The following is a 20,164-nucleotide window of genomic DNA, read 5'->3' as shown; positions in this document are numbered from 1 at the left end:
AGGTAGCATGAAAGTTTCTACTGCTGCTTTTTTAGTCTAAGGCTAGAAAGGAAAACAAAGTTAGAAATACAAGTAGCAAAAGAAAGGAAGAAAGAAAGAAAAGGTTAGAGAAAAAAAGAGAGTTAAAGAGAAAGTGAAAAAGGAAAAGGGTGAGAGTGAAAAAGGGGGTGAAAAACAGAAAAAAGAGTTGGAATGAAAAAGAAAGGGCATTCGGGAGGGGCGGTGCTGCCTAAGGTCCTTTCCCGCCCAGGAGCGAAGGAGCCGTTTGATCCCCTGGCGGGACCGCAGCTCCCGGTGGCGGAGGACTGAGCGGTGGCTGTCAGCCCGAGACTACAACTCCCGGCAGGCCCTGCTGACGGCGCAGCGTCTGACGCAACGGCGGACGCGGCATATGAGTGGTTGGCGGGCCGAGGTGGACGCGCGGGGCCGTGCGCCGGGAGAGCGGGATGTGCGCGGGGAGCTCCCGGCGCCTCTCCCGCGCGGGACGGAGCTGTGGCAGCGACGCTGGAGGAGCGAAGCCTCCGTCTGGCCGCCCGCATGGATCTGAGCAGCGCGGAAGGGGCGTCCACCCGGTTCCTCGGCCTCACTCAGCGGTACCGGTGGCGGGGGCTCAGCTCGGGCGGGGCGGGGCGGGGCGTCCTGCCGACAGCCGATGGCGGAGGGCGAGGCGGTGCTTTGCTGCCGGGGGCCGGGAGCTGCAGGGGCCGCGCGGGCTCCCGCGGTCACTGTGGGGTGGCTGCCCTCGGGCTGGCGGAGGCGCAGGAGCCCCCGAGCTGCAGCCGTCTCCCTCGGGCTGCTGCCGCTGCTGCAGGCGGAGGCGGACGAGCGTCTTCGGAGTCGGCTTCTCAGCGTGTTCAGCGTTGCGAGCACATAGCGCTGCGATATCGCTGGAATGACACGGCTGCTGACTGCGTTAGTGCTTGTGACTTTCTTAAATGAAAACAGATGGACCGGTAATGACTAGTAAACACATAGATGGCAAGGAGAATGGCGAGCCCAAGAAGCATGCAGGCTGTATCCTTCTGTGCTGATCGCACAGGTGCAGTCTGCAAACTCACCCCCTTCTGCCCCTACCCTCCCGACCCCCAAGTAAAACGCTTTCCAGTGTCGAGCTTCTGAAAGACAAAACTTGTGATTTGGCACTAGGATCCAGAAAACGCTTATGTTTAGATTAGCAAATGCGTTTAATTTTGCTTCGTTGTTCAACTTTCAGGACTGTTTTGTAGGAGCTTCTGTTGAAACGGGAAGAAGCTAGTCCTCTCTCCTCTTCATTGTTGCTGTTCATTTAGACAACTGCACCTATGTTTCCAGAAAAATGGGAAAGGGAGGTGGAATATACTGTGTAGATGTAAGCTGGTTAGTTATATTCACATGAATAAAGGTGCATCTGTATTTAAATACTTTGCAATGTAAGTAAATTTTAAATTATTAAGCCCACGTAAAGCAAAGCACTGATGAACTAACCTCCTCAGTGCTGGCAGTTCATCTTAATAAGATGAAAACTACTCTGAAAGTGTCATAACTGGAGCAGCCGTTTTTCTTATAGAGATCAGGACTATGGAAGGATGTAATTCAAGGAAGAAAATTAATATGAACAGTTGATTTTAATCACAGTGTATTTTTTAAATTAGCAGATGTGATCCGTTAGAGAGTCGAGTACGAATCTTGGTGGTATGCGAGAATGGAGAGCCAAAGAGGGATGCAGGCGCGAGGATTCCTTAGGGAGCATGTGCGCTTAGGCAAATTGCATGATAACGTGAATCTTACCTGTGCCTAAATTGAAGCCTAATTTTAACGAGGTTGTGTCTGTAGCATTTATGTTGATGTGAGAGTCTGCTTTAATTATAAGATATGAAGCAGGTGAGGTGTGATATAAAGTAGTTAAGTTGAGAAGAGGCAGAGATTTGCTCTTGGGTATATTTCTGGTTTTTAAAAGGACTGCTAGTGTGTTTGAAGTTTAGGTATGTTTTAGGTGGTTTGAATTGGGACACAAATGACAATATTGATATTTAAGCAGTCTTGTTTTAATCATTAGTGCAGATATACTCGTGTTTTATGAATTATTGAGAGTGCCGTCAGAAAAATGCTTTTGATATGAGGGTGTGGTTTGTGGCAAGGCAGTCTGTCTTCAAATTAGTGGAACGTAGTTTGTGAAGAGGTGGTGAGTAATGCGATATCATGGTACGAGGTTGGTACTGCGGGCGGATTTTGCACTTCGCGTTCCAGGATTATTTTTGTTTGCTATCTTTTCAAGGTGGTGGAGGGAAACCTCTGAAATGCTGTTGTTTCCTCATGCTCTTAAGTACTGGTTTCTTTTCTCATTGTGTGTGGGCTGAAAAAAGACTGAAAAAATCAGTAGCAACCTACTAAATGTGGTCTTACTGAGTTGTACAGTGCAGTTGACCTCTTTGAGGCTTTAAGTTTACTTTTCGAACGTGGTTATGAGCCACCACCTGCTTTGGAACTCTGATTGCATCATGCCTTAGTATTTAATTTAATCCTAGCTTTTGCTTCCAGTCAGGACGTGGACATTTGCTTTGGGTGTAATGTGAAAGCCAGACTGCGATGGCTGCTAGGGATTGTGCATGCTGTAAGAAGTGTTCCCTGCAGCAATGAGTTTATGTTCTGTGAACCCTGTTCAGCAGAAATTATATTTTTTTTAATGGCAGGGTATAGCATTGCAGGAAATGTAAGACTAGTTGACTTGTGTACACAGATGAAGCGTTTCTATTCCAGCTCCGTATCTGAAGATCTGGGTTGCAGACGCGGAGAGTTTAGCAGAAAGCATTATGGATCTGTGGAGCTTGTAAGTATACGTAGCCTGTCCTTCAGTTTATCAGCTTATAACGCAGAGCTCTAATCCTTTTCTTTTCCAAGTAAAAGAATGGGATCTAGTTTGGAAAATGTGCATTCTCAGCTAGACTTGAAAGTTATAAGCTGATATAAAGTGGCTTCTGAATAGATATATATCAGACCTGTGATGGGGCATCTTTTTACTACCTTATTAATTAATTTTTCATTGTAACAGAAAAGGAAGCTTTATATAAATACTGTGTTTACTTCCAGATGGAAATTGAGCCTTTTTTCCTCTTAGAAACTGAAGATGGCAAAATATTAGGGTAGTATTTAATGAAGTACTAACAATTATGTAAGCTATAAACTGTGTACATGCTTATGCGTGTACATACACGTGTATGTAATTTTATATGTACGTGACTCATAGTAGTGGGAGAGGGCTGAAAACCGAATGACCTAGTCAGAGTTAGGATTTTGAAAATGGTTCCCTAGAATCTGTCAGCTATTGTGCATTTACTTGAAATTCGGAGATTAGGTTGGCACTACGTTTTTCTCATATATCAATTTCTTCTGCATTGTGAAAATATGTCAGCAGTGTCATTCTGATTACAAGGTCATAATGAAATTACATAAATTTACTGTAGGATAACAGAAGTGGGGAGGAGTTAAGAAAATTATCTCCAGCTCTGTTACTATGGGATGAAGTCACAAGTTTTCTACAAGATATAGTTGTAATTTTCAAGTTAGTATATTAACTAATGTGTGTGTAAATTGGGTGTAAAATGGTGGCCTAGTTGCTGGAAGTTGTATTGTGGGAACACCGGGTTCCTTTCTCTTCTTTCCATATTGTATGTTATACATAAAAGATGCGTGTTTTAATCCAAAAATGCAAGTAATTGGTTTTCTGATAAGAGGCTCTTTCATTCCTAGTACTTAAAGTCTTTTGCTGGAAGATAAAAGTTATTTATAATTATTAATTCACAGTAAGTTCACATGAATGGTTTCGTTTCTTGGATGTTTTTCTTAAAAATTTTGCTAGCATTTTATGAAAGTGTATCATTTTTGGAGTACAGATGTTTGAAGGTTCTTGTTACCCTTTCAAAATTCTAAATGTTTCAAACTTAACTTTTCTTGCTTCATGAAGCATTCGATTTGTCTCAGAGTTCTTACCGGGTCATTCAAAGTCTTTAGTCAAATTGGTAATAGCTAGACTGATCCCTTCTCTCTGGGGAGTCCTGATGCCTGAACAATAAGAAATGGTAGTAAGTTTTGATTGCTGATCGTATGGCTATTTTTTGAAATAAAACCTCTATGTTAAACTCTCTTATAGCTTATATCTAGTGATGCTGACGGAGCCATTCAAAGAGCTGGACGGTTCCGTGTGGAAAATGGCTCCTCTGGTGAGGTAAGTGCCCAAAAATACTCACAGAATGCTGAAGAAAATGATTCAGCTTCAGTTATTATTCACTTACAAAAGATGCATTTGCAGTCATTTTCTAAGGAAGAGGACTTTGAAAAATTCTCGCATTTTGTTGTGGTAACATTTTTGCTCACTCGATCGTGTTAGAGAAAAATATCTCTGATTGACGCTTCCCAGTCTCTAGTACATCTCTATATCTATCCTGTCCTGTTGGTACTATGATGTTCAAGCTGACCTCTGTGCTTTAAAGTTTGCTCCTTGGCTTGATGAGGTTTAGCTTCATTTTTTTGACCCTTAGCTGTCTTTTGGCAGCTGTGCTTATCTTTAAATAAGAGAGAAAGAGGTTGAGTGGAGCCTTGGAGAGTAATTCCCTTCATCTTTCTTGCTGCTAAACTCACAGTGTGTCCCTGCAACTACTCCCGTGACAATTAGGTTTCCACTTACCTTCATGTTTTATCTTCCTTTGCAAAACTTTCATCAAATACCATCTTAATATTGGAAGAAAGAAGACCTCAAATTCTAGAGATACTTGTAAGGCTTTGGTAAAGTGTGTATTGAACTAATAGCAACAACGAAATGTTACTGATCATCTGCTTCTTGTCAGCACTGGCTGCAGAGTTGAAAGCAGTCTAACTATTCTGCATTGATTCTTTGGAGGGTTGTGTTTGGTCCTCTGTCTATTTAGCTCAGTTTTGTGAAGTTCAAAAGCTGATTAGCTCATATCATGGGAAGATTCGTAGAGTGGGTAGTGGACGGCCACATGGTCAATGAACGTGGAGAATGGCTTTTTCTTTGCATGTTAAGTCATAGTGGGAAAGTGCTTGAGGGACGCTTGGGAATTTACCTTAATTTATGAGAAACAGCACTGAAGAACTTCCGAAGCATGCTTTGGTCAAGCAAGGAGACTTCTTTGGGGATTAATTTGGGAAGAACTGAGAAAATGAAAGCTGAAGGCATTAATTTATTTAAGTTTTAAAAATGTTTGTCTTCAAAGTCCACACTGAAAGACCTCCTTTTCACATTCTGCCATTACCCTTAAGAGTGGTACAGTAGGACAAGACTTTCCTACTTACAGAGAAATTAATAAAAAGGGTAAATGAGAGGTAGAAATTTTTATTTCAGCTACACACCAACTGACTTCGCAAAAATCCTTGCTTTTTAAGTAGCAGCGTACAGCTAAAATTTCACTCTTTATTTGCTTTTGCCTATATTTTGTCCTCTTTTTTTTTACTTGGTATTTAATGTAACAGTCTCTCAATTCGATTTCAGAATACGGACTATGCTCCGAGTACGTGGCACAGAACGGATGTGCATTTGGAAAACCCAGAGTATCATACAAGATGGTACTTGAAGTATTTTTTAGGGAAAGGTAAATATTTTTTTGCAGATGGATTGGAATTTGGACCAATGAAAATGTAATTTGCAAAAATGCTGTTGCTGTTTCTGTAGTTTTGAACTGTTACTATTTCAGTATGAAAAAAGGTATGGTGTTAATTTAGTATTAAAACATTTTCTCTCCTGTACATGAAACAAGTCCTTGTTTCATGTGTTTTTAACCTGAAAACAGAGCATGGGTGTCTGTAAGGAGTGAAACCCCCGCTACCAAAAAGGGATGTTTTGAAATCCTTCATGGCTTTGAAAACTGTACCGGTCTCTTTGGGTGTTTTTTTTCACACAGCTGTATATAAGTACGTGGTTATTTCTGCAGACAATCTGGTGTCTCTGTGATTCTGCACGAGTGGGTGGGTATGTCTTCCTTATGACTGATGGTGCTGCTTGTTTTTCTTCCAACAGTTCATCAGAATTATGTAGGTACAGATGCAGAGAAGAACCCTTTCTTTCTGTCTGTTGTACTGTCTGAGCAAAATAATCAGCGCATTCCTCAATACCATTCAATACTTTGGAGAAAAACAGTAAGAAACAAATACTTTACTGCGGTTCTGCCTTTTGTTTGTTTTGGATATGTTTATCATATGCTTTTTCCTCTTTCTTCAGAATTCCAGTATTTATTACATATTTTTATTTTGTATAACAAGAACCTATCATTCTACCATAGTAGATAACGCTAAACATTATACTAAACTTTTTGACAGAAATCTGTAGTGTCAGATATTTTCTAATTCTTCCAACAACTGTTTTTTTTAAGAAATGATGCCTAAATTGTTCTTGGTTACATCCTATGATCAGTTTTAGGCGCTGACTTTATACTGCTTTTACGATTTTCTTGTACAATGGTAAGAAAATAGGCAGGTCTGATACTGGTTTCACTTTTTTTCTACTTAATGTTCCATGAGATTCTTGTATCCAAGCAATTGTTTTAAAATTCTACTGTAGACATTTATGGTTCACTTTTTTTTTCTTTGCAGCACCGATGACTTTTTTTTTTTCTAAATCAGCAGTAAATATAGCTGAGTAAAATTACCTTGGTTTTCTTCCTTCTTTCTTAACTTAATTGTTTTTATTAATAATCCTATTTGAATATGCAGAAAAAGTGGGTATGTCCTGTAATATATCCTAGCTTTTCTTGTTTACAGGGTACTCAGAAAATATGTCTCCCTTACAGTCCCACAAAAACATTATCAGTGAAATCTATATTAAGGTATGTATTTACAAATAAGCGATCAGTTTAGATATTTGCTTGTGTACCTTTTCCTGTAATTCAGAGCTTGCGGTCCTGTGGTTTTTAGGATTAATCTATAAAACGTGTAAAAATAGTTTTGCAAGTCTTAATCATTGAAGAGGCAGCAATAGGTGGTTTTAAAGCCTGTTCTTGACCAAAGTGAAAAAGTGTGAATTTGATGCTGAACTTCTCATTTTTCATTTGACTTGCCTTGAATTATTTAAGAAGAGAGAGAACTAGAAAAAGGGAGAAATAGAATTGGTTCTTGAGCCCTCCTAAAATGCTCCCCGTGATTCTGTGTGGAGCCAAAGTGAAGGGTGATGGAACAGAGCCCTGTGCTTTAGAAGGAAATCAATTTCAACCTGATCTCCACCCTGAGTCTCCCTAATTTCTGTTTTTAAAATGCAAACTAAGTTTAGGAAGTGTTGGAAGTTAGTATTTTGGGGAAGAAATGGCAGTTGCACCAACCGTTCCATTTCCCAGAGGCTCTGGGAACGATTCATTTTGTAAGCGCTGTAACTGCAATCGGTTGGTGGTTCGGGGTTGGAATGTGCACTTGCCCTCCTCTAAAGCACGCGTTCCTTTGCATTTCAGTGCTATGAGTCTTGATAAATTTGAGAAGAGCCCAAGAGAAATTTTTCATCCTGAGATACAAAAGGTAGGAAGTGACTTTTTTTTGTTTGGTTCTTTATCTTTGTCATTTTCTGGAAATAGAAGTAATTAAGTATAGATACTACTCGTTTGTCTCTTCCAGTAGCAGATGATGATGATGATAATAATAACAATAATAATAATAATAATAATAATGTTGTAATACTACTTAAACTGTCTTTATCCATTGAACTGGCCATTTCAAATCCAAACTTCTAAACACAAATAAAACCATCATCCTTGTAGAATCTTTAATACAAGTGGGCTAAAGATACTGTTTTTGTTTACAGGATTTATTGGTTCTGGAAGAGCAAGAGGTAAGTATAAGCCTAACTACTTCTAGCTCACAGACCCATCCAGTGAATACAGCTTTGTATTTTGATGGGCTTATGATGACTTTGAAATCAATTGCTCGTTACAGTAAAAAAAAATTAACGTTTTTTTGAACATGACAGCAAAAATAACTTTAAGCACCAACTTAATCATAATAGATCACCAATTTAAGTTAATAATTTTATGCTATACTATCAAAGTTTAAAGGTAAATTATTTTGTGTTAGGAGATGGTATAAAGTGTATGTTCTAATGTGTAGGATGTATACAAAGATACATACATACATCAAAGTCCTTAGAGGAAACAAATTTTTATGTCTTCTGTTTGACTGTTTACCATATAATATTTGGTTTTATTTCCCAGGGATCGGTGAATTTTAAATTTGGAGTCCTTTATGCTAAGGATGGTCAGCTTACAGATGATGAAATGTTCAGTAATGGTGAGTTTTTCACCTTCTCCCTAATTGTTTTGTTCATCTGAATAAAAAAAAAAAAGGCAAGATCGTGCTTACAGCGGGAAGCAGGGCGGGAGGCAATGGTTATATGAACAGTCGTTTAGTTTGGTTTCATGTGTTGGGTGAAAAATTGTAGCATAGGGTCTTCTATGTCTGTAAGAAGTGGCAGTAGGAAGCCTATTGTTACAGCTTGAAAGAGAGTGAAATCTCTCCTAGAAATAGACCGTGTGACATGAACATTTAAAAAAAAGAGGTATTTGAAGGAGGCAACTCATTAACTCACTGCTTGTAGTTCTTTCACTCTTTTACAGCATGATCGCATTCTCCTATGCGCTTGAACAGCATTGGTGCTAGCAAAAGAGGTCACTGTTTAATTTTATGTGATGATGCCTATTTGAGGTGCTCTTTCTGGAAAGGCAGTAGGCTTGGAAGACCTGAAAGGAAACTAACTCAGCTGAAACTTTGTGTCCTGGAAGCAGGACCCATTTCCTCATTTTGGTCATTTTTGAGATATGTTCTATTACTATGGGTGCGCTTTTTTTGTAACATTTCTCCCTCCCACATGTAGAAACTGGAAGTGAAAGCTTTCAACGATTTTTGCATCTCTTGGGTGACACAATTACTTTGAAAGGCTGGTCAGGCTACAGAGGAGGACTGGACACTAAAAGTAAGAACTCATCTGAAGCAATGAAAGGGGGTGGAGCTGCATTCTAAATGTTTCTTCTTATTGCGTGTAGTGCATATTGTATATATCGTGGTTATGAAAAAATCCCCAAACAGGCTTCCTCGTTTGTGTATTAAATGCTCTGCTTCACCAGAAGTAGAACTCGTTCACCAGGAACGAGTCAGGTTAGCTTAAGTCACTGGTATGGAATGCAGTTATGACAGCTATTACCAAGGTGAACGGTTTCATTTTAAGTTGGAATGAGATGAATGATAACCTGACATGTTACTTGCCTCATGGTAGAAGGACATTGTGGCTTGAAGACCCATGTGATTTCAGGAGGGTAGGTGAAAGGTGTAATAGGTTTTAAGTGTGAATATGCAGATCAGTTGCAAACTTGGTTTGGACTCACATGAAACATGTGGTGGGGACATTTTCTAAAGTGGATCGGACAAAGAAGGGTAACTGAAGAAGATTAGAGTCTTTCGGTAGAAAGACTTGAAATATCTTTTGATTTTCAGAAAACTTTCAGGAGATACTCCTCCTTAAAATGTTGCCTTCCCTTGCAGATGATACAACAGGAACCTGTTCCATCTATACAGTTTTTCAAGGGCATGAAATTATGTTCCATGTTTCAACCATGCTACCATATTCTAGAGAGAACAAGCAGCAGGTACATGGTTCTCTCTTTATTTCCCTCTTTATTTGTTAAATCACAAACTCCAAAACTTGGTAAGAAATAAAGGACTTCTTGTCTGTTAATAGTTGAGAGATGCAAGCCTTGAGACTTTTGCACTTCTTTTCCTCAATATCCTACCCGATGCTGAAAATTTCATTCTGTTTATTAGAAATAATGCATCCTATCATCTCCATTAAGGTACAAAAGATACTTGTGAAGAAGATCTAAGTTGCTTCACAGAGAAGTGATTAAGTGTGGTGTTCAGATGACTTGAAGAGCTTCACTGCTGTAATTATTACCTCAAAGACTTTAGGAAAACTGGAACTTAGCCTTGTGTGTGAATTGTAGGAATATTCACATGTGTATCCCATAGTTCCTGCTTGAGTAGCAATTAGTGTCGCTTGAAAGAAATTCCCCTGGTGAGCACGTTCAGGTTGGTAACCTAAGAAGTGCTCACACTGCCGTGGATTAACTAGGTGGGTTCTTGTTCAAATGTGCTGTCATTCATTGCTCAGGCCTTTCTTTGTATTTATGATGAAAAAAATACTTTATAGGCACATGTGTTTATTATACATCATACATCCATAATGATTTACCTAAATTACTTACAAATTACTCGATTTATTATTTATTATGCATTCTTACATTTATTCTTACTATGCATTCTGACATATGGCAGTTTTCTCATGCTTTTTGCTTGGACTGATGACAAGATCGCAGAAGAAAATGGAGGCCAATCAGAATATTTTTTTCAAAAGAATACTTCAGCACCAGAGTTTTTTGTCCTTTTATTTCAAGCGGTAGATTTGCTTTTTTTGGAATGCTAGAGTTTCCGTGCCCAATTCATTAATATTAATTATGGAAACTATGAGTGCTTATCTAAACATATGCAATATCAATTCTTCTAGAACCTGCCTCGTTGTGTGCACCATGTCATCGCTAGGTTTACTTGCTTATAGTTAAGTAATGGTTTTATACTGTCCTCAGTCATATTGACTGTAATTTTTCTGTTTACAGTTTAGGAATATTGTTCTATTGTTCTGTCATAGAATTGCTAAGATACTTACATATGTCTTGTAAGTCACTGTCTATCTCTTTTTTTCTGCCTCTTCTTTCTTTTTTTCCTTTTTTGTTTTCCTTTTTTTTTCCAGGTAGAAAGGAAGCGACATATTGGAAATGACATTGTCACTATCATATTTCAGGAAGGTGAAGAGTCTTCTCCAGCATTCAAGCCATCCATGATTCGCTCTCATTTTACACGTATCTTTTTCCTGACATTTTCTAATGATTTTTCTTTTTTTAAAGATCAATATTACTTTTAATTCTACCCTGAATTCCTCCCTCTATGCTGTTTATGGAAGTGAAAATTATTTTACAGTTGCATTCTTGCCTTCTTGACCTTCAGCTTCTTAACTAGGAGTTTCCAAGTCTGCAGCATCTAACAGTGTTTGTTAAATCCCTTAGAGGATAAGGTAAAAGCAAGAATGTGAGTTTTAAATCCTTTTATTGAAAGCATTTATTTGTATCCTTTCACAAATCTAATTTTATACCTTTTCAAAAAATACAAATTTATAAATTCATTTATCTTGGTTTTGTAAATTATTTTGGCATTTTACTCAATATTGCCTTTCAATGTTTAGATGCTGTTTATTTGAAATTTGTATTTTAGATCAGTATTCGTCAAATTTTTCAGACTATTTACCATATATTCTCCAGTTTTTTAACAACCTATGTTTTCCTGACTTCTGGTTGAAAACATTTTGAAGACTATATGATTGCGGAATCCAGCGGCCAATATCTTGGAATTACCATGGGGTCACAATAGTAGTAATCTATAGACCCCAATCTGGCATGTGTTAGACTAGATAGAATGGAATGAGGAAAAATGAATTAGAAGAAGAAAACTCTAATGTCTGTCTATACTCTGTTGCTGAGTTTTAAAGCTTTAGACTTCCACACCTAGTTGTCAGGCAGATTAAATGTTCCTAGAACCCACTTGCTAGGGGTGAATGAAAATGAACAAAGTTTGAAAAAATAATGAAAATCTTTACATATCAAAGGAACCTAAATACTAAGACGAATTGTTTACCACATCAATGTAACTCTACAATAGAGCATCAGCCTTAGTATAACTTGCACTTTAAATCATTGTCTCATTTTTCCTATAGTTCTGTTGGCTAAATTGTTTCATTGGAATATTTTCTTCAGTGGCAGCTTTGGTATAAGCAAAGTTCAGTATCAGTACTGCTTTATCAACTAAAAGTATTTTTAATCACAAATATATCAAATACAAGTAAGACAAACTTCTATAGTATGTCTTATGCTGTGTCTGTGGTAGTAGCTTGGTTTTTAAAACTGTTGATCAAGCAATAACATTTTCATATAGGACCCCTTTTATAAACAGTGAAATCTATATTGTCTAGAATTGTTTATATATTTACATTGACTTGATTAATATATTGTACCTTTATTAAATCTGCAATGTACTGCACGAAAAGTTTATTAAAATACATGCGAGCTTTATTAGAACTGGTTTAACTTCCTTAACTGTATGGCAGATATTTTTGCTTTAGTGAGATATAATAAGCAGAATGATAGTTACAGGTAGGTGCTGATTGTAACAAATAATTTCACAACGAATTAACTGATGGTTTAGAGAAAATGGGAAAACATTTTGGCAATGGAAGAACTTTCTGGCATACAGACAGATCCACCTGTCTGTACGCCAGGAAGCCAAATGTGCTTTAGAAACTGAAGAGCAATATGGACCTGCATGCAGATGTCACTAAACTGGCTATAAGTAGCAGGTTTCTTAACATCAGAAACGTTAAATTCTGCAACAGGCATTACCTAAGGGGGAAACCCAAAACTGGTTTTTAGATGAAATATAAAATATGATGCAAGATATGCCTGGAACTTTCATACCTGGTGAGATCAATGACATAGTAAACTACATGGATGGTGACAGTTATTTAATGCACGTGATGCTGCGATAGCCACGGACTACAAGTCCTTACAAATTGCAGTTTAGCTGTAGCTGAGCAAGCTAATTCATTTTTGGGCATTTTAATAGAGTACTTGTGTAGTTGAATGTCATGTACTTAAAACCTGCCAGAATTTTACATATTGCTGTGTTTCTTCAGCATTTCATTAAATCGAACTCCAGACAAGAATGATACTTCAGTTTGTGTGTGGGAGTTTTTTTCCCCTGCCTCTTATTTACAGCTAAGGTTTCTTTGGGGTCGTGTCTGTAATGCAGTTAAGCAAGGAATAGTTTTATTTTGCTACATGATCTTGTCAGCTTCCTCTTGCAAATTTGTTTAAATTGATGTTCAGAACATGTTCATGATTCCGAAGTGAAAATGCAGTCACTTCTTTCTTTTTCTTGCTTTGAGACAGAAACCCTGGGCATACATTCCTCATTTAAGAAGTGATTGTTGTCCCGATTGTAAACTGATAGTCTGTAGATGGGTTAGCCATGGTAAAATGCTTTTTATATTGCTGTTTATGTGGGGAAGGAAATGAGTTGCAGTACGTAAGATAAATTTCTCTCTTGCATTAGAGAGAAGTTGGCAGCTTTTACTAGATCGGTCCATCTTAATTGCTTCATTCTGCCAGTCTTGACGCATCTTGCTGTAGTACATATCGCGTAGTATTTTTTCCTGTATGACAACCTTAAAACATTGTATTTCAGCTTGCCCCCATTACGTTTCCTTCCGTCATTTGATTGTAGGCCTGAATAGAACTCGTTCCTTCTCTTACTTTTGTGTGTGTGTGAAGACAGTCTTCCAAGTGGTCAAAATTTCAGTAAAAAGGGATAGGGGATGCTCTAGGCTTTTGAGGCAAATTTTCCCTGTTTCAAATGCAATACCACTCTGAGGTCTGATGCTGAATTTCTGCTTAGAATGCCCTTATATTTTATGTCACTCAAGTAGTCAATTTTTTTAGTCAGTTCTGTTACGGCTTTCCCTGTTACAATTCATTCTGATGTAGTTAAGGAGCATTTCACACCTTTTGTAGTTATAAATTATTGCTTTTTTTACCTGGACATAATTAAATAGACAGAGGGCATCCATGAAACTGTGTCTCAAATATGTGTAACAAATATTAAGATGATCAATATTCATGCAAATGTAGTACTGCGTTTCATACTGTATGCTGTTCCTAAGCTTTCAAGAAAAAAGACTGTATGAAGGCATTGTGATCCATTAGACTCAATATCAGTCAGTCACTGGTGGCTTTTGGAGAAGGTAGATTCTGTCTGGTTTCTAAAATAGCAGATACAGGTTGAATCTATAATTTTGCCACTGAACTTGCTGTGACTCGTGTCATCTACGCATGCCAATTGCTGGCAAACTATCACTTGAAATAGCCAAGAATGATTACTTATCTTAAAGAAGCTATGCCCTGGTCAACAAATAGGCTTGGGTTTGTATCTGCTATTCAATATTGCTATGCTGGATTCCTTATGGATCAAAATAACTCGGCAGGTCCAGCTGTCACGGAAGTTATTCTGACTCTGTCTTCCTCAGTGTAAATGAATTTGCTGTTCCCAAGCTACAGATTCATATGTTGTAAGCCGTTGTTACTTTGGAAGCAGCAAATATTTCATGCGTTTGGTGAATGCATAGGGAAAGTGGAAATCTGTAAGGAGAACGTATTTTGTACGTGAAGACCTGTTCATTTACAGTGTTTTTGAACAGGGCTGTATTTTGCTAGTGCCACTAAAACTATTGCTGCGTGAGTAGAACTGCGAAGTTCTGTTCTAATTCTATGTCCCTGTGTTAGTTTGTGTAAAAGAAACATAACTTTGCTCTGCTGAGTAATTCCAAGTGAATCTTTTTTTGGTTATGCCCTTTGAAATTTGTATGTAAGACACCCAGATAAGTTTCCTTTTTTTTTTTCCTTTGGTTCTGAATAGTGTGTATAAAAAAGGTAAGGTTTGAATGTGACTTTCAATATAGATAAAGATTTGTACTTTCAATAGGCTGAAAATATTTTCAGAAGAAAGCGTTCCTCTCTTTGGGCCTCCCCTTCCATCCCCACCTGTGTTTACAAATCACCAGGAGTTCAGGGATTTTGTGTTGGTGAAATGTAAGTCAGTTTTTCTTTTGCTGGAAACACTCTTAAATAATTGTGCAAACAAATTAAAATTTGTGATGCTTAAAATGTATATGCATTTTCTCGTGTATTCTGCTGATCTGTATCCAATTTTTTTTTTCATATCTGTAGCATAGTTGGGACGTCAGTTCCATCAAACTGTTACAGTTAGATTAAAAAAAAAATTCTCAGGCTACTAGACAGAGGCTGACTTTCACATTTGCAGAACTTGCAGCCGTATTTAGCTTTGCATTTTTGTAAAGGGCTTGGGAGATATGAAAGGATTTATAATACTGTTCATTATTTAGTAATAGAAGGCGTTAATTTAGTAGCTCTGAAAACCTGAAAATAGCATCTCTTCCGAATGTATTCTTAAAGGTGCTGAAGGACGCCTGTGCAGCACTTTTAATTCTGTAATCATTCCGTTCCAATTTTCATTGACCTGTATTTGCCCTTCTAAATCAGCAAGAAAGGAAACTTTCAAAATTGACCATGTTGATTACAAATAAACCTGACAGGAGCTTGATGGCTCATTTTGAGTATTTAAATTGTTTAGTACTTAAGTTGACCGGTAGTTTGTCTTCAATTTTGTTATTAGTTAGGTATTTATTCTGATGCCTTGTGGAATTCTTCTATTACAAGTTTTTCTCCTTTAACTGAAGGGAGAGTTATTCTTTAAAAAGGCAAAAAGAAGGCAATTTTAAATTAATAGGGGCACAGCAGGTGTTTTGATACAGAGGCAAACTAGAGTTGGTGGATATTGTTGAAGTTCATTTACATAATGTCTCTTTTTCCCATAATCATTTAGTAATAAATGGTGAAAAAGCCACCTTGGAAACACCAACATTTTCTCAGAAACGTCAGCGCACTCTAGACATGCTGATCCGCTCTTTATACCAAGACATGATGCCTGACCTACACAAGGGAAATGTAAGTCAGAAGTTTCTGCATCCTTCATATGTGCTGTCCTGTTCTAACTAGTGGCTTGAATGTTCTGTCACTTTAAAGGACTGTAATCCTAATGAGCACTGAATTGCATATGACTAAGCTAAATACTGATTGTTGTATAACTTACTTTACAGTTCTATGAAAGCTGACAGACAGTCCTTTCTGGACAGGACTCTTCACCAGGTGTGAGGGGAAGCATAAAAATGTCGTACTTGGTGTAAGCTTACCTGCGGCGAGGGAATAGGGAATTTAGATACTATAAATACAGGCATTAGTCTCATCACCATAAAATCTGCATTTGTTCTGTTATGTGTAAATTTAGATGATTCTTATCCCTGAGTAGCTATGAGGTAACTTTATTTTGGATGATAAAGACTTAAGGTGATTCTTAATTAACTAAAAATAAGTTCAGTACTTCTAAAACTAACAAGTTGCTATTTTTTTGACCAGTGTTTATTTCTTTTATCTATATAGATCTGCTTAAACTTTTCTTTTTCATATATTCATGTCACATATTCATGTAGTATGATCGTACAGAACATGACAGTGGTAAACTATGACAAACTGTATAAGGTAAAGCGCTGAAGGATTGGAAGAGTTGCAGTTTCTCTTCCCTGAGAAGCTGTGCAGTTAGAAAGAAACATTTTCTATTTTAGAATGTGCTTAATAGAAGATCCTTCAGTGATGTGTTACCAGAGTCCCCAAAATCAACACGGAAAAAAGAGGAAGCTCGACAAGCAGAGTTTGTTCGGCTTGGTCAGGTAGGATCACTGTAGAAGGTATGCGGCTAGGTTTACAAAGAATGTGTCACTCCTTTTGTTAAACTTTTATTACCTTGCAGTTATGTCGGGATTTAATGCAGTTTTCTGTGACCATAAATAGTTTTGTAGTATTGCATTATTATAAGTTACATTAAAATAAAACACAAATAGAAGTATTTATCTGTAACGCCTGAGGTATACACGTAGAAATATTTATATCGTACATGAGTTAAATGAAGGTTGTAAAAATCGTACCTTAGGGGGATGCCTGGCAATATATGTAGACAGACATATATATAGTTAGCCTTAGTGTTAGGAAGTTTTGCAAATCAAAGGTGAGTTTGTATAATTGACAAGAGGATCCTCTATCTGGCTACTTTAATAATAAAGTAAACTGTGTATATGGTTAGATTCTGTAGTTTGAGGTGCAGGTTTTTCTCTGTTACTACGTTTGACTCTTCTTTTCTGGGTTGCTATTTAGAAAGCAAGTAAAGAAAAAGAAACAAAAAAAAAACCCTAACCAAGAAACAGCCAAGGTATGTTTTGGCTAAGATACCTAAGGACCATTTGACATCGTTGAGGATACAGAATTCTGCTTCTTTTTTCATTACTTAAAATGGCATAGGAATTCCAAACTGGAATTACTTTCTAGTCCTAAATTGTCCTTTTAATATAGTCTTTAGTTTGGGTATTGCTGACAAAAACTCAGTTTAAATAAAACATCTGTTTGTATTAGGCATTGAAATTGAAAACCACTGTGAAAGGGGATACCACAGCTAACTTGGCAACCACAAGCTTTTGTAAAAAGGAGGTGAGTGAAACTGTCAGAGAAGTTGTGGAACGTTAAACGTTATGTAGTATGGTATATATTTATTTACTTCTGTAATTAAATGCTGCAGCAGGAAAGAGGAACGGTACAGTGTCAAACTGATTCTGCAGTCACTATTAGATTAATAAAGGATGAGCCTGGGGGCAGAAGCACTTCCCAAAAGTTAAAGCAAGTGCAGACATTTTTACATCTGAGAAAATTCAATGAAGGCCATATCTTCCATATGCAATCATCTTTTATTTTAATTTCAGCACTTTTGAAATAAGATTCAGTTGTGTTTTCATTTCCTTTTATTTCGTTTGGATTTTTGTTTGAAGTCATTAGGGAGTGAAATATGCCAGCTGCACTCTTCTGCATGTATTTTATATACAGAAGCTTCAGAAGTGCTTCTAGAATTTCAGAGATTCAACTAATATATAAATTGGGAGAGGAGGGGCAGGCTCTGGGAGGTAAGTACAGAGAACACGGGATGGAAGAACAATTTGGCAGAAAGGCAGAAACTGTACCATATGCTAGTCACTAAACATCACAAACTGAACCATAAAATATAAGCAAACTGCATATGTGTAGTGGTACATACATTTTAAATATATAGGTTTGGGATTTTTAAATGAAAAAAATTATTGCGTGATGGTTGCGCTGAGTTTCAGCTGCACGTGTTTTAATTCTAGCGTTTCAGGTCTGTGTCTTACTAGTCTCCAAACCAGAATTGATGCAGGAAGTCCTCTGCCAGAAATGATTTCAGTTTTGATATTTCTAATTCCAGCAATATACTGTTTGGAAATGTATCCTGCCAAAAGCATTTACATGTTATTGCCATTGTCCATCACATTCTGTGTCTGTATGATCTGTATTTTTTAGTGTACTTAATATGTATCCCTTATGTTACTTCATAGCCTTGGGAATCTCAGTCTTTCTGCAGTAATTTTCCTCATGAGGTTGTCTGTGCAGATTCTTGGGGCCAGTCCTTGCTGGTTTCTACAGATGCTGGCATCTTGTTAATAGATGGTTAGTAAATGATCTAGTGTTTTTGTGTCAATTTTTATGTATCTGACCATTTTCTTGAAAATATGTGTTCATAAACTCTGTTCAGGTGTTAGTAAGTCTTTATGTAGGGGGATAGTTACTATTCCGAGTAAATCTATTCCATTTATGTAACCTAGTTGCAAAAATTCATTCTGCAGTTGAATCAAGCCATATTGGCGAGCTAGTGTTAATGCAGATTTCTGAATGTGTTCTTATTTCAGATGTTGTTTTCTTGACCATCTGAAAAGCTGTAGGAGGTCGCATCCAGGTTCAAGAGGTGTCTAAATGGCTTGTCTGGTTTTCTTAGCCCTTGATAATAGCGAGCATGAAGCCAAGGGCTTATGTGACAATGATATCCTACTTCTTCCCTTAGCATTGATATTGCTACTCTGATCCCTTATAATCCTCTGTGTGCTACATAAGGTCAGCGGAACTGAGGGAATGAAGTTAGTGCTTGGTCATAATTCTCAAACTTGCCAAAGGAATGTCACTTTTAGATTTCAGTCGCTTTATCTGATTCATGACGATAATAAAACTGTCCTGTGAGGAAGTATTGGCTATGATGCTGTGGCACGTGTAGGTGCTTTGTGCCATTCTTTTTGGGTTTTTTTCTCTTCATTTTTGTAAGGAAAAGAACCCAAGACTTCAATTAGAAGAAAGAAATGGTTCAAAACCAGCATCTAGTAAGTTTTAGTAGGGTTTTCAATACATATGTGTTTCTCTTTTAGATGGTCAACCGTCAGTGCAAGTATTTGATAAAACTCTCCAAATAAAGCAGATGAATGTGTTGGAAGCTCTGGATCTTTTGATTGCCCGAACAGACAAAGGTAGGAGAGGTCCCTGTTCTTGGATTCTTGCCTGACTCCGGGTATTGCTGGATGACATTTTGTCTCATTCAGAAGGCTTAAATGTGCACTTTTTTTAGTGAGGTAGTTTTTACCAATAAAAGAGTAGTCTGTGGTTGAATTTCATGAAGGGAACATACACAAAGCAAGATCAGGATCTTTATGTGTAACTCGGAAAGCATTACAGATATGGTTGGTTTATTATTTTTTTACCCTGTTCTGTCCGTTTCCTCAGTATTTGCTGAAGCTCTGCTTACCCAAGCTTTGGGTAAAACATGGTTCCTTCTGTCTCACTGGGAGTTGCCCAATTTGGTTGCATCTGGTGAAATTCACCCTGAGATCTTAAAGAACTAGCTCAAACTACGTGAGAGCCATTTGCAGTTCTCTCAAGACACCTGGAGAATGGGTGACGTTTCTGAGGATCTGGCAAGTGTAGTTATATCAAAACTCAGTTTGTGAAATTTCTGGAGAAAACCCTTCTGTATCCTGAAGGGTTCAAACTCTGTTGAGGATCCAGTTAGCAGTTGCTCACCTGGATGGTTCCAGCTCTTGAAGTTAACCCTTTTACTCTTTCCCTGTAGTTTATATCTATTGTATTTTAGTTATTTTGCAAGATTTTATGTATTTGCAAAATATTGTGCATTTCACTCTTTGGAACCTCTCAGATCATTTTTTGGTGCAGCACCACCTAATGGGAAACTTGGCTACTCTGCTGAAGGGGTTGATTACTACAATTGTAAATCCTAGAGAGTTTGTAGGTCTTCTGTCCCCAGAGAGGTATTATGCCTTGTTTACTTTTGCTCTGTTTGTTAGGTGCTGCTTCTCATTGGAAGTATTAATTTCAAACTACCGTGTTCTTTTTCTAACTTTTTTCCTGGTTCTCTCCATACGGCAGGGAAAGACTCTCGTATCCTTGTCTTCAGACTCAGTGCTGTCCAAAAAGATATAGAGACTAAAAAAATCATAAGAAGCAAATATGACTGCAGAGAAAATAAACTGGAGAGAACAAAAGGTGATATTGTTTTCCTTATCCTGTAT

At 37.7% G+C, this 20,164-nt stretch overlaps 1 protein-coding gene across 2 annotated transcripts in view; it reads left to right on the top strand.

The window, feature by feature from the left end:
* The first annotated feature begins 435 nt into the window (after positions 1 to 435).
* GARNL3 (GTPase activating Rap/RanGAP domain like 3) overlaps positions 436 to 20,164 on the top strand; it is a 33,076-nt gene continuing 13,347 nt past the window's right edge. The window contains exons 1-20 of one of the 2 annotated variants that reach the window (XM_066562604.1): positions 436 to 593; positions 2,737 to 2,806; positions 4,127 to 4,201; positions 5,486 to 5,585; positions 6,011 to 6,129; positions 6,751 to 6,815; positions 7,431 to 7,494; positions 7,778 to 7,804; positions 8,184 to 8,259; positions 8,843 to 8,941; positions 9,508 to 9,611; positions 10,769 to 10,877; positions 12,176 to 12,221; positions 14,605 to 14,711; positions 15,526 to 15,647; positions 16,322 to 16,426; positions 17,163 to 17,237; positions 18,152 to 18,263; positions 19,010 to 19,108; positions 20,022 to 20,138. In XM_066562604.1, coding sequence (XP_066418701.1) covers positions 538 to 593; positions 2,737 to 2,806; positions 4,127 to 4,201; positions 5,486 to 5,585; positions 6,011 to 6,129; positions 6,751 to 6,815; positions 7,431 to 7,494; positions 7,778 to 7,804; positions 8,184 to 8,259; positions 8,843 to 8,941; positions 9,508 to 9,611; positions 10,769 to 10,877; positions 12,176 to 12,221; positions 14,605 to 14,711; positions 15,526 to 15,647; positions 16,322 to 16,426; positions 17,163 to 17,237; positions 18,152 to 18,263; positions 19,010 to 19,108; positions 20,022 to 20,138 — 1,747 coding nt within the window. In that variant the 5' untranslated portion in view covers positions 436 to 537. Of the gene's footprint in view, positions 594 to 2,463; positions 2,807 to 4,126; positions 4,202 to 5,485; positions 5,586 to 6,010; positions 6,130 to 6,750; positions 6,816 to 7,430; positions 7,495 to 7,777; positions 7,805 to 8,183; positions 8,260 to 8,842; positions 8,942 to 9,507; positions 9,612 to 10,768; positions 10,878 to 12,175; positions 12,222 to 14,604; positions 14,712 to 15,525; positions 15,648 to 16,321; positions 16,427 to 17,162; positions 17,238 to 18,151; positions 18,264 to 19,009; positions 19,109 to 20,021; positions 20,139 to 20,164 lie in introns of those variants that run through there. The other variant, XM_066562603.1, reaches the window with a different exon arrangement.

This window comes from Molothrus aeneus, chromosome 19 (genome assembly GCF_037042795.1).
Source record: "Molothrus aeneus isolate 106 chromosome 19, BPBGC_Maene_1.0, whole genome shotgun sequence".
Classification (NCBI taxonomy): Eukaryota; Metazoa; Chordata; class Aves; order Passeriformes; family Icteridae; genus Molothrus; species Molothrus aeneus.
Note: the sequence above shows the minus strand (reverse complement) of the source record. Positions and strands in the feature narration are given on the sequence as shown.